General features: G+C 48.0%; 1 protein-coding gene across 1 annotated transcript in view; it reads right to left on the bottom strand.

Annotated features, from left to right (window-relative positions):
* LOXHD1 (lipoxygenase homology PLAT domains 1) overlaps window positions 1-12,099 on the bottom strand; it is a 202,363-nt gene that overhangs the window by 100,032 nt on the left and 90,232 nt on the right. Inside the window, exons 15-18 of the mRNA XM_049697900.1 lie at window positions 9,857-9,933; window positions 7,473-7,669; window positions 4,849-5,041; window positions 1,666-1,826 (exon numbers count right to left, since the gene is read on the bottom strand). Coding sequence (XP_049553857.1) covers window positions 1,666-1,826; window positions 4,849-5,041; window positions 7,473-7,669; window positions 9,857-9,933 — 628 coding nt within the window. The remainder of the gene's footprint in view (window positions 1-1,665; window positions 1,827-4,848; window positions 5,042-7,472; window positions 7,670-9,856; window positions 9,934-12,099) is intronic.

The following is a 12,099-nucleotide window of genomic DNA, read 5'->3' as shown; positions in this document are numbered from 1 at the left end:
TGAGCTCTGGTGTCTGCACATCAAGTGGGAATTCCTGAGAGCAGGGACTGTTCGTTCTTGCTTTTCTCTCCCACTGGGCCTAGCACGTGTCTGGCTCAAAGGGCAGTGTCCGTGGATTTAGCTTTGCTTCAGAGGATCAGGTCCTTGACCTTCGATCTGCCACTCAGTTCTGAGCCTCATACTGTGGGGTGGTCTGGCCCCCGCAGAGCTCAGGGGACAGCTCACATGGAGTTCCTGCCGGTCGGGCCACTCTTAGGGCTCCCTGTGCTGATGGGCCCTTGCCTGGGTGTTTGACAATCCTTAAAGCCCAGTCCCACCAGTTCTCTGCTTGTGTGCTGGGGAAACTGAGGCCCAGGGCTGTCCTATGAGTTGTTCAGTGTCCCATAATTGGAGCCCAGGCCTAGATGAGAACTTGGGCCTTCTGACTCCCGGTTCATGAAGCCACAATGCAGCCAAAACCATCTTTGTGAGGAAATTATTAGCCAGAATGGAGCCCAGGGCCCCCAGGAAGAGGAACGTATTCTTCTCAGCTACATAGGGGATGGGCTCTCGATACGGTAAGTCCCTTCTTCAGCACATTCCATCTCCTCTCTAGTGCTTTCCAGGTCACAGCATCCTTGCAAGCCAGCTCACTTGCTGTCCCCTCTCCCCCCATCTGTCTGCCCAGCCGTTAATGCAGCCACCACCATGTGCAGCCATGCAGTCTGTTCACATCCAGAAGATGCCCTGCTCTTACATCTGCATGACTTGATTTCCCAAGTCCTTTCCCTGACTTTGACTATTTTGATCTTTCCAGGGGCTGTGAAGCAGGCCAGGCAGGTATTATGAAGCTAGGTTTGAGCTGATAAAGAAGCTGAGGCTCAGAGAGGTGAACTGCTCGGGCCTCTGCATCCTCAGCAGTGTGATGAGGGGTTGGACTCCAGGAGGCCCCCTTCAGTGCTAACATTCCAGACACCTGCGACACTGGCCCAGCTCAGCCAGGACCCTCTCTGCTGGGCACTGGGTTAGGACTCTTTGCTGAGGGCCAAGCTGCTTGGGGCACACAGACACTCATAGACCAGCCAGCATGAATACGCTTCATTCACACACAGGTCTGCAGACACACACATGCACACACGCACTCATGTCCCACATAAGACATTCATGTGCCTCCCCAGGGGGCACCACCCTTGCATCCTCCTTCCTCTCCTGTCAACAACATGCTTGCACTCTCATCTCTTTTTCTCCTCTACTCGAAGGGAAGTGAGGAGGTCTGGGGCCCTCAGAACACAGCCGGGAGACCCCAAGCCTCCCAGTATCCTGTTTGGGAGGCACGGCCCAGCCGTCAGGCTGAGTGAGTGGTAGAATCAGAGGCCAAGGCTGGGAATGAATGTAGTAACCAAGGGTCTCGTGCCGTATTTTGCTAAATTAGAATCACCTGCTCCAGCAGTTCTCAGAATTGGCAGCATATTAGTATCTCTGGTAAAGCATTCAGAAACGTTCCCAGAAAACACGTCCCACCATAAAGGTTCTGATTTAACTGATGCAGGTGTAGACCAGGCAGCCCTTTTTTCTAAAGCTCCCCAGGTGATTCTAATAAGAAGCCAGGGCTGAGAACCAATACCTCCACTTTCAGACAACTGCTGGGCCCTCTGTTGACAACCCCACTGCTTTGCCCACACACACCTGGAATGTGTCCTTGGACGCCCGCTCAAACACTTTTGAGCGGCTGGAGAGGAAGAGCACTTCTGTCTTGCCTTCCTCGCCGTAGATCTGCATGTAGACTCGGGCAGTGGTGCTTGCGCCGCCCACATCCCCTGTCCAAATCTCAACCTCGTAGTGGATCACTGGGTGGGCACATGGGGGAGAAATGGACATTTAGTAATAATGGTAGTAGTAATCATTACAAAGCAAACACTTCGCAAGCCTCTACCCTGTGTCTGGTGCTTCTTAGGCATTCTCTTATCCAACCCTCCCATCAATATCATAAACCCCATTATTTCCATTTTGAAGATTGCCAAACGGAGGCTTAGAAGAATTGAATAGGTGGTGGAAATGGCAAACCCAAGCCATCAGACTGCAAAGCTCAGTTATCCTGTGTGTCACACATGTCCTCTGGAGCCAGGGACGAAGAGTAGTCAGTACACCAGCTGGCACCCTCTGCTGTGTGCCTACCCCTGGGCAGACACCACAGTGCAGAAAGAAGTACAAGGCTGTGTGTTTGTTTCTTTTCCTTATTTTCAGTAAAGGAGGAGGGGTTGAAATGATCATTTTCATTTAAATATATGCACCTTTCAGATGATATCAACAGATACAGCTACACAGAGAATTGTCTGTATTTTGAAGTAGTAATACTTGATCAAGCTGTTAGAGGGTGGAAATGTGTTACAGGTATTTACCCCTAGAGGGCACTTCCCATAGGAGAGCAAAATGTCTCCCAGAACTATGGGACCATATTTATTCAAAGTGACTATTACAAGACTTGCCCTCTCAGCAGTGCTATAAGACAAAATCATAATTTTTTTCAAGTTAAGACTGTTATTTTCAACAAGATGAGGGATCTCCCACTACCGTAGCAATGTGAGAAATTGGGGGCTGAAAACAAGAGGACTAGCTGAGAGCCTGAAGAGGTTGAACTAGAGATATTGGCCTCAGCTGGGAGTGAGGGTGGGCTAGCAGATGGACCACAGGGGGACTCAGGAAAAGCCGGCATTGTGAATGGAGAGAACCCTGAACCCAGTTCCCTCTCTCGGTTCTTAGAAAAATAGCAGCCAGGATTATACAAAATGAGGACAGAGAAAAATGAGCATTCAGAGAATGAGAGCCAGCTCTTGGGAATGAATGTGGTATTAGCTGAAAGAAGATATTCCAAAGCAACGGTAAAGTCAAGGAGAGTTCTGAAGAGCAGAAAGGAAATTTCCCAAGAACAAATGATAGAAAGGTAAGAAAATCAGAGGAAGTCCAGCATCTCACTACAAGTTCAGTTCTAAAGGAAACAGAGGAAATAGAGAGGTGGAAATTGTCAAAGAAATAAATACAAAAAAGGGTCCCCAAACTAAAAAATGCTTCTAGACTGAAGGAGCCCGTGAGTTCCCAGAAGATTGGATGAAATTAAATCACAAAAGGCAGCGAGGACATCATGAAATTTCAGAATGCTAAGGATAGAAATAGGATCCTATAGGCTTTTAGAGAGAAAAAACCCAAAGTGTTGGGTAACAGAATGGCATCAGACTTCCCAAATGCAACCCTGGGAGCTAGAAGATGGTAGAATAATTCCTTCTAAACTCTGAGCTCGAACTCAGAATTCTCTAACAAGCCAAATTATGGATCAATGGTGACAGTAGACCAAAGACATTTGCAGACATTCAAATTTTCCATTGCAGTGGAGAATGTGTTCCCTCTAAAATGAGGGAATAAACCAAAGCAGAGGAAGGCATGAAATCCAGGAAACAGGAGATTTGACCCAGATGAGAGGAGAATGGAATGTCCAAAAGATAGTAGAAAGGAAGTCTCAAAAGGACAGCTTCATGGCAGCCTAGAGAACAGGACAGAGTCTCCCTTGAGACAGGGAGTGGGGGAGAAGAGTACAGAGAGGAAACCAACAGAATTCCTGTTGGGTTTGAACATATGAAAAGAATTTTAGTTCTATTGGGAAGATGGAGATAAGATGGTGTAATGGCAGAATTGTGTACCCCCAAAATGCATATGCTGATACTCTAACCCGTAGTATCTCAGAATGTGACTGTATTTGGAGACAGGGCCTTCATAGAGGTGATTAAGTTAAAATGAGGCCATTAAGGTGGGTCCCAATCCAATGACTGGTGTCCTTGTAAGAAGAGATTGGGACACAGACATGCACATGCACACAGGAAGACCCTGTGAGAGACAGTGAGAAGGTGGCCATCTGCAAGCCCAGGACAGAGGAAACCCAACCTGCTGACACCTTGATCTTGGACTTCCAGCCTCCAGAACCGGGAGAAAACACATTTTTGTTGCTTAAGCCACCTAGTCTGTGATATTTTTTATGGTAGCCCTAGCACACTAATGCAGATAGGTGGGTATACAGATGGGTATATAGAAATATAGATGGGTATATCGAAAACTCTGCTAATGAATAAATGAGGCTATTATTAACTCCAGAAAAAACAAAAAGTTGTCTAAAAATTAAATTTAATTGTTATAAGTGTCAGTAGTGAAGAATATTTACATGGTTATAATATGTACAAATCAAATATTGATTATTGAAGGCTGGAAGGAGGGGACTGTGTGTGTGCATGCATGTGCACATTCAATAAAAATACGTATTCAATAAATATACGTTGAATGGTCTGTTTTGCTCATGGCTGCCTCTGCAAAGCCTAGGGCAGCGCTGGCACAGAGAAACATTCAACGTATATTTATTGAATACATAAATGAATAAACAGCTTATCTCCTCCCCAATCTTCCCGGGGGGAAGACTATTTCTCAAACTCCTCTTGAACACAGGGCTGACAAGCTATATTCCTTTTTTTGGCCGCGCCACGCAGCATGTGGGATCTTAGTTCCCTGACCGGGGATGGAACCCATGTCCCTTGCAGTGGAAGCATGGAGTCCTAACCACTGGACCTCCAGGGAATTCCCAGAAAGTATATTTCTTAATAAAGTCATTTGCTGCCTTTATCCCCCCAAAAAATGTTTTGTCCATTGAGTCCTCAGTCTCCTCATCTGTAAAAGGAGCCCCGTTTCCCTCCCAGAACCCTGGTACCAGGGACAACTGGAAGCTTCCCCCCTTTGAGACAAGACCCAAGTCGCCCACAGTCCCTCCTCCTTCCCTCCTGCCCCACCCTACGGGGAACATTGTTGACAGTCCCGCCATGGCCACCTCCGTACGTTTCTGGATGTCCACGACATCGCTGGGGTACAGCTCCACCTCCAGGCGCCCATCGGCCTTGTTCTTGTCCAGCCAGCGGTTGGCAGGGAAGATGTACTGCTTGCCTTGTCGGGGCACATGGATCTGGATGCTGCCCAGGAACCAGCTGGCGTTCATGCCCGTGTTGTCGTGCCCGACCACCAGCCGGTTGATCTGGAAGGAAACCCAGGGTGCAAGTGAGCAAGGAGCCACTGTGTAGAAACCTTCATCCCTCCATCCCTACCCACCCCCAAACACCGGCACAAATGGCCCTCCTCAACCCGGTCTCCAGTTCCTTGGGAGGCGCAGACTTAGCAGGAGGAGGCTGGGTCCCAGGCTTGCCTGCCCCCAGCCAGCCAGGGCACCAGGGCACCACCTCTGCTGCCTGGAGCCTCTGTCCTCAAGTCTTTAGTCCAACTCACCTCCTGGGTACATTGTGAGAAACAAGTGTGGGAACAGGTGTGGCAGGAGCTTTGAAAGCTCCAGTATGTACTGAAAGTTAGGTGGTGGACTTCCTAAGAATGCGGTGAATGCACGAGAAAGCAAACGTTCAAAATATTAACCAACAGCTTCTGACAGCCACGCTGGTGATTTGGCTTTGTTTTGTTTTAAACCATCCACTATTGTACGTATTTTTACATGTCTTCTTCGACACACCCATCCTACAGGTGATAGAATATGCAGACAACCTCTTAGGGCTCTGTCATTCTGTGTCCAATTCCTCCTCTCACTCTTAGCACTGAAGTGCTTTTTCCCTATAATACTCCATAGTTCAGTTGCTTTACTATTTTATATTTTATGTTAATCTTTGCCCACAAGTAACATAGATGAGCGCATAAATGATCATGTTACCATCCTTAAATGTACCTGGCTCTTCAACATTCAAATGACTTTTATGGTTTTTTTTTGAAATGCTGTATACAGGGCAATTCTAACATCAGATGGAATTATCAGATGGCCTTTGAGATCCCTTCCAGCACCCCCTAGATCCTCTTCGTGGTGGTTTGGAGGAGCGACGCTTGCCGTGAGTCTGGTGCCCAAAGGCTAGGTTTAGAAAATTGTCCCTGTAAGCCTTGCTCTCACTCTTTTGCATACTAAGTGCACCTTTGCAGCTGGTAACGGAAGCACTATCGCAGCTGAGTGCATGTAGCCCGATCCCCTGGAATTGTGGGAAGGAGACCAACTATATCTACAGACACAGCCTGAGAGCCTTTGGGGTGTGTGCCAAGGGGCACGGGAGAGCTTCGTTGTCTTTCTGTGGTGCTGGGACTGTGACAGAGCAAAGACTGGGACAGGTATTTTCTACCTGATGTGACAGAAAGCACCTTAATGGCAGGGACTGCCTGTCAGTTCCACAACGACCAGCACCGGACGTGAGCAATGGTTCAGTCAATAACAGCTAGTGTTTATTGAACACACTACTGCATGTGGGTGTTACTAACACAGTTAACGCTATAACAATCCCATTGGGATCCCTTTCGATAGTAATGAGGAAACTGAGGCAAACAGAGATGAAGTAACTTGCACACAGCAGGTACGTGGAAACACTGGGCTTCAGACCCAGGCAGTCGGCAGCCTGAAACCACGCTCCCACCCTCTTGGCCACACTGTTTGTTGAGGGGGTTTCAGAAACACGAGAAGGGCCCTAACGCCCTCCCCCATCCCTTAGATGTCTCATTTATCTGTTGGCTGTTGCCAGAAATCCTTAGTAATGCAAACAGCATTTCAGTCTACAATTATTAATTCAGCTTAAAATGTAAATACATTTTGATCAAGGAAAATCTTGATTTAAGCTCATTACCTTCAAGATATAAATGACTGACATGAGATCATTCCCCAGAGCACCTGAAATAAGGTGAGGCTCACCAAGAGGGGAAGGGGTTAGCAAAGGGGAGGTTGTAACCCTCTCAGTTTCCACAAGCCACCTCCTGAGACGGGCAGGTGATAACATGAAGCCCAGCTCAGACATTTCTAGAAAAGTCTCCAACACTTGAGTGCAGGCAGTCAGATCCACACTTCTCCAGGTGAAGTGCTCAGACCCCTCGCAGCAGGGCCACCTGGAGACATGATGGAGGGAGACCCTTGGGAGCGCCATCCTCTAAGGCAGAGTCTCTCAGGTGTGGCCTGGGAGTAAACACTGAAACAGGCTTCCTGAGAGTCACTCTGATACACACTCTAGTTTGGAATTGGGAAGTATTTTCAGTCCCTTTTTACAGCTTTTCCTCCTCTCTTCCTTCCCTGTACACCACAGTCCCCTTCTCCAGTGTTTGGGACCCAGGTCCATCAGTCCTGGCTATGGAGGTAAAGGAAATGTTGGGATTACAGCCACTAAGAATACATCTTCAAGCCCCAAAGAGATTCTGGAAGCTTGACCACTGTTCACATGTCTTCTGCTGCTCTAGGTCATAACTGGAAAAAAACATACTTCACTACCCATGCCCTTGGGCATTTTTTTCCTTCAAAATGGGTTCATCTGTGTGTCTGCAAGTGTGTGTGTGTGTGTGTGTGTGTGTGTGTGTGTGTGTATGTGTGTGTGAATCCATGTGCAGATACACGCAGGTGAACGGGTAAGTTGCCATCACGTGGTCTCAGGAAGAAGACTTACGGGTCCAATGTTCAGGGTCTCCAGGGTGAACTCATCCACCCGGCCACGTTCAAAGTAGTCTTTCAGGTTGTTGTCAGAGACAAGAAGATCTTGCTTGATGGTGTCAGATTTGTCCCCATAGAGCTTGATGTAGACTGTAGAATCTGTGCTGGCCCCAGGGAGGTCCCCTGTCTTCAGGCTGATGTGATAGCGGAAGTCTGAACAGCCCGAGGCAGGAGGAAGGAAGGGAGGGTTTAGTGCAGGGTGAGCGGGAGGGAGCGTGGGGCAGGAGGCTGTTCCGCCAGGTCTGGGGTGCTCAGCTGGGGGTTGGGAGCCCGGGGTCTTTCTCTCTTTATGTAACCCTGAGACTGGGGGGTGGCTCCCGCCAGCACCCCACATCTCAAAATCAGAATTCTAATACCTGCTTGGCCTGCCCCATGGGGTGTGAATGCACTGGGAACAGGAAGACTTGCAAAGAATACTAAAATGTAAGAGACAAGGATTTAAAGCAAACACCTCATACAATTTCTTGTCTGATGGATGAAGAAACTGAGGCAAAGGGAGCATCTACCTCCCCGCAGACAGTGTGTAGCACGTTTACACGGTGTTAGTGCTGAGTGTTCTGACCTCGGTTTTACAGGTGAGGAATTTGAGCTTCAGAAGATAATGTATTTGGCTCAAGATGGCAACAGTTAAGAAGGAGCCAGCCTAGCATTAAACACTAGGCATTCAACGTTAAGCATATTTGAGAGTTGTGTTTTACACAGTCATTTAAGAAAGTAACCTTGTATTCATTTTTTAAAAATTGAGAAAATTGAGAAATGGAAGCTGAGTTTTAGCAAATAAACTTTCTGGCATGATATTGAAATAATCACAACTACTTTCTTTGAACTATTGTGTATTGATGTTTATATATTAAAATAAAATAGTTGGAGATATTTAAAAAAAAGAAGAAGAAGGAGTCAGCTATGAGGGAAACCCTAACATGGACCCCGTTTGGCCCCGTTCTCAACTGAAATGCCATGCTGATGCTACTCCATCTTATGACCTAGAAAGGTCTTCATCGTCTGTCCACAAGGGAGGATACAAAGGCCTGGTAAAAGGCAAGTCCTGGGATAACCTGAGCCACGACCCCAAGTCCTATAGGTTTGTTGCAGGGTATGGGTCTTGGGAATGAGGAGGGAAGCACTGAGAAGGCAAGTGATGTTAGTTCCAAGGCCCGCTGTGCATGGCTGTCTCGGGGCCTTCCAGCACTGGCAAAAAAGACTCAGAGAAAGGCAGCTGAGCACAGCTGCTGCGGGGACAGCCCTACAGACCCGCCAGGCCCTGGTAGAGGCCAGACCTGTGGGTATGGCCCAGACCCGCTCCTCCAGGGACACCTGAGGGCACCGAGGAAGTGGCTTTTGTCCTTCTTGCTGTAAAGATAGAGCAGGAACTGAGAAAAAAAGACCTCGTCTTTACACCATTTTCCATCTAAATCCTTTCAAAAGCTCTGACTTGGGAGTGGAGAGCCTGAAGGGTCCTTTCCATGTGGTAAAGCAGGGCTTGCTGGAGTGGAAAGGGCAAGGCAGGGAGACACAGACTCCTGGGCACTGGTACCAGCTCCACTGCTGGGTGCAGACCTGGCTGTACTAGGGGATCCCCTTGCCACAGGCATGGGTCGTGTGTCTAATGGGGGCATTAGTTCATCTCTTAAGGATTATCCCAGCTCTTAAATTCTGTAATTCTGCATTCAGAGAATGTAGAATTCCAACTCTTCAATTTTCTATCTGACCTTACAAAGATATTTAGCTCCACCAGATGTGTCCCCATCTGACAAATGGGCATAACAACATCAGCTCTGCCTACCTTCTGGGGTTATCGCAGGGCTCACATGAGATAATCAATGATAAATATGAGGTCTTGTAAAAGAAATGAGGTGTTGGTATTACTGAGGATTCTGGGTATGTTTCTTTTAAACTTTGTCTAATGTTCATGATCAAACCAAGGCACTTGAAGAAATAACACCATTAAGGAAAGCTGTAAGGCCTCCAGGATAATTCTTGGCATTGAAAACAATGTTTTCATTGTACAGCCCCTTCCAAACGTGTTTATCCTCTCCAGGCCCTGAATGATAGGTACCCCCAGCAATGGGCAACATTAGCCTGTTACTGCTCTTGTTACTCTCATTGACAGAGGCTCACATGCATCAGGGCCCCACACTGAGGGCCATAACGCGGCTGTGTGCACAGCGCAGACAGACAGATTTCCAGATCCTCCCTCAGAGCCTCTTCCTCTCCACCCTGCCCAGTGCTGCCTCCGTGGAGTGAAGGGCGTGTGCTTTCCCCAACTGCCTTCTAAGCAGCCAAGGGAGGGCGTCTGTCCTGCCCAGGGCACACCTATCACCTGTCCTCAGGACGACTTACTCTTCAGTGTTGCATTGCTGTCGCTGGGCAGCAACTCTCGGACCAACTGCCCATCATCCTTATCCTTGTCCAACCACCTGCTGGGCAAACGAGGGGCTGTTAGCTCTTTGAGTGGGGCAGTCTGACAACCAACCATCACACAATTCATGCAGAGTCACCAGGAGGCCAGAGCTTTGAACTCAGCAAAGGAAAATGGTTCTACCAGAGCTCAGAACAAAGGATCCCAACCCAGACTAGGGAAGGAGGGCTGCCCTGGGGAGGTGATATCTGGCTGAGACTGGAAGGATGACAAAGAGTTAACCAGGAGAGGAGGGAGGCACATTCAGAGTGAACAACATGCTAGGACGGAGTGGAGCCTCCAGGAGCAGACGGACAGCCAGTGTGGATGGAATGGAACGAGTGAACGGTGCAGTGCTGGCAGATGAGGCTGGAGAGGTGGCAGGGTCACTTGATGTGGAACCGCGGTAGTCATGGTAAAGAGTCTGTCCTAAAAGCCATGAACACCTGTGTCATCGTTATCATAAAAAAAAAACAACCTGCCTCTTTTTCTAAGAGTCCATCATGTGCATGGCACTGTGATGAGAGCTCTGGGGTGGGGAGAAGGCAGAGAAGATGCACTATGATGAATAAGACACAGCCCAGCCCCTGGAGAACCTGCAGTCTAGTTAAGAAGTCAGGACAGACTGGCTGAGGTACCGGAGACCAAGACAAGGATGGATGTTAAACCAAAGTAAGTGCAACAGAAGTGTAGAGAAGTGAGAAGGGCTCATGGTGAAGGGCCACTGATCTGAGTCCTCAGGGATGAATGAGATTTGCCAACAAGGAGAAGCTGGGTCTGGACCCTGCAGGGCTGGGATTTGAGGGCTATGACTCATCAATATGTCGGAGTGGGCCATGGCATCTGCCAGTGGAAAAGACATTGGACCAATTTGCCTGAAAAGCACTGCTCCCACAGAGCACAGAGACCCAGGCTGGGAAATCAAACAATCGTGCAAGCACGAGTTATCCAGGCCCCAGTACTCAAGACAGTCTGTGATATGGGCTGATGGCAAAAGAAGAGACACCCTCAGTGTTCTCCAGGGCAATGGGGAAACCAAGGTACTTGTTTCTTGACCATTTGTCTACATCTTGGTGCTTGTCTTTGCAGCCCACTCCTATTATACTCCCTAGAGGGAGGCAATCCCTGGGCCACAGAACCTATCAAAGGAAGTCAAAGCACTGTCTCCTCCCCAGCGCTCCCAACATGGAGCTCAGGCTTCTCTAAACCACAGTCCTCTCTGCCAATATACTGCCCCCCTCCCCAGGGTCAATTCAGGCAACACTGTGGTCTCTCCCATCTCTTCGCTCTTGCCCTCCCCCACTAAGCACATGATCATACATTCCCATGGGACCTTGCTGTCAGCTGGCTGTTAGCTACCATTGACTACTACACATAAAATAGATAAGCAACAGGATCTACTGTATAACATGGGGAACTATATTCAATATCCTGTAATAGCCTATAATGGAAAGTAATCTGAAAAATATAATTGAATCACTACCTGAGACTAACACAATATTGTAAATCAACTATACTTCAATTAAAAAAAAACACTAGCTGACAATTAAGTTGTTATGCTTCCCATGAGCTTTCATGCTGTGAGTCTAGAACATCAAAAACCATCTGAGATTATAAGACATTAAGGTACAAACTCATGGCTTTGATGACAGGGTAAGGGAGAGATTTTGGGGAGCAAGGGAGTGCTGACTAGAGCTCCTCAATCAACCTCTGATTGTCCTGCTCAGGTCACTGCAGCATCTCCCACAGACTTGGAGACCACAGAGGAGGAGGCAGTGATGTGGCCTTGTCAGTGTGCTCACAGGGACAGGGAGGGTGGATAGTCAGCAGGCCACTGGCCATCGCAAAATCCCATCTGCTCTCCCTTCTTTCTCTCCACCACTTCTCCATCCCTAGGCCCTCCCCAGCAGCAGAGGAAACCATGACTTGTCATTTCAGTTTCCACCTAAATACTTGCAGGATATTAATAGGTATTTCCAAATATAGTCATTTTCTTTCAACTTCAAACACTTCAGCCCAGTTTCAGAGTGAGATGTTGCTAAATGGATAAGCCAGTCTGTTGGAGATTTTATTACTCTTTCTCTGGGCTCACAAAAATGTGCAAGTATGCACACGTGTGCACACACACGTACATACATAAACACACACACAAACACATGCACACACATAAACACATGCACACACA

Source organism: Orcinus orca, chromosome 15, assembly GCF_937001465.1.
Source record: "Orcinus orca chromosome 15, mOrcOrc1.1, whole genome shotgun sequence".
NCBI classification, from domain to species: Eukaryota; Metazoa; Chordata; class Mammalia; order Artiodactyla; family Delphinidae; genus Orcinus; species Orcinus orca.
Note: the sequence above shows the minus strand (reverse complement) of the source record. Positions and strands in the feature narration are given on the sequence as shown.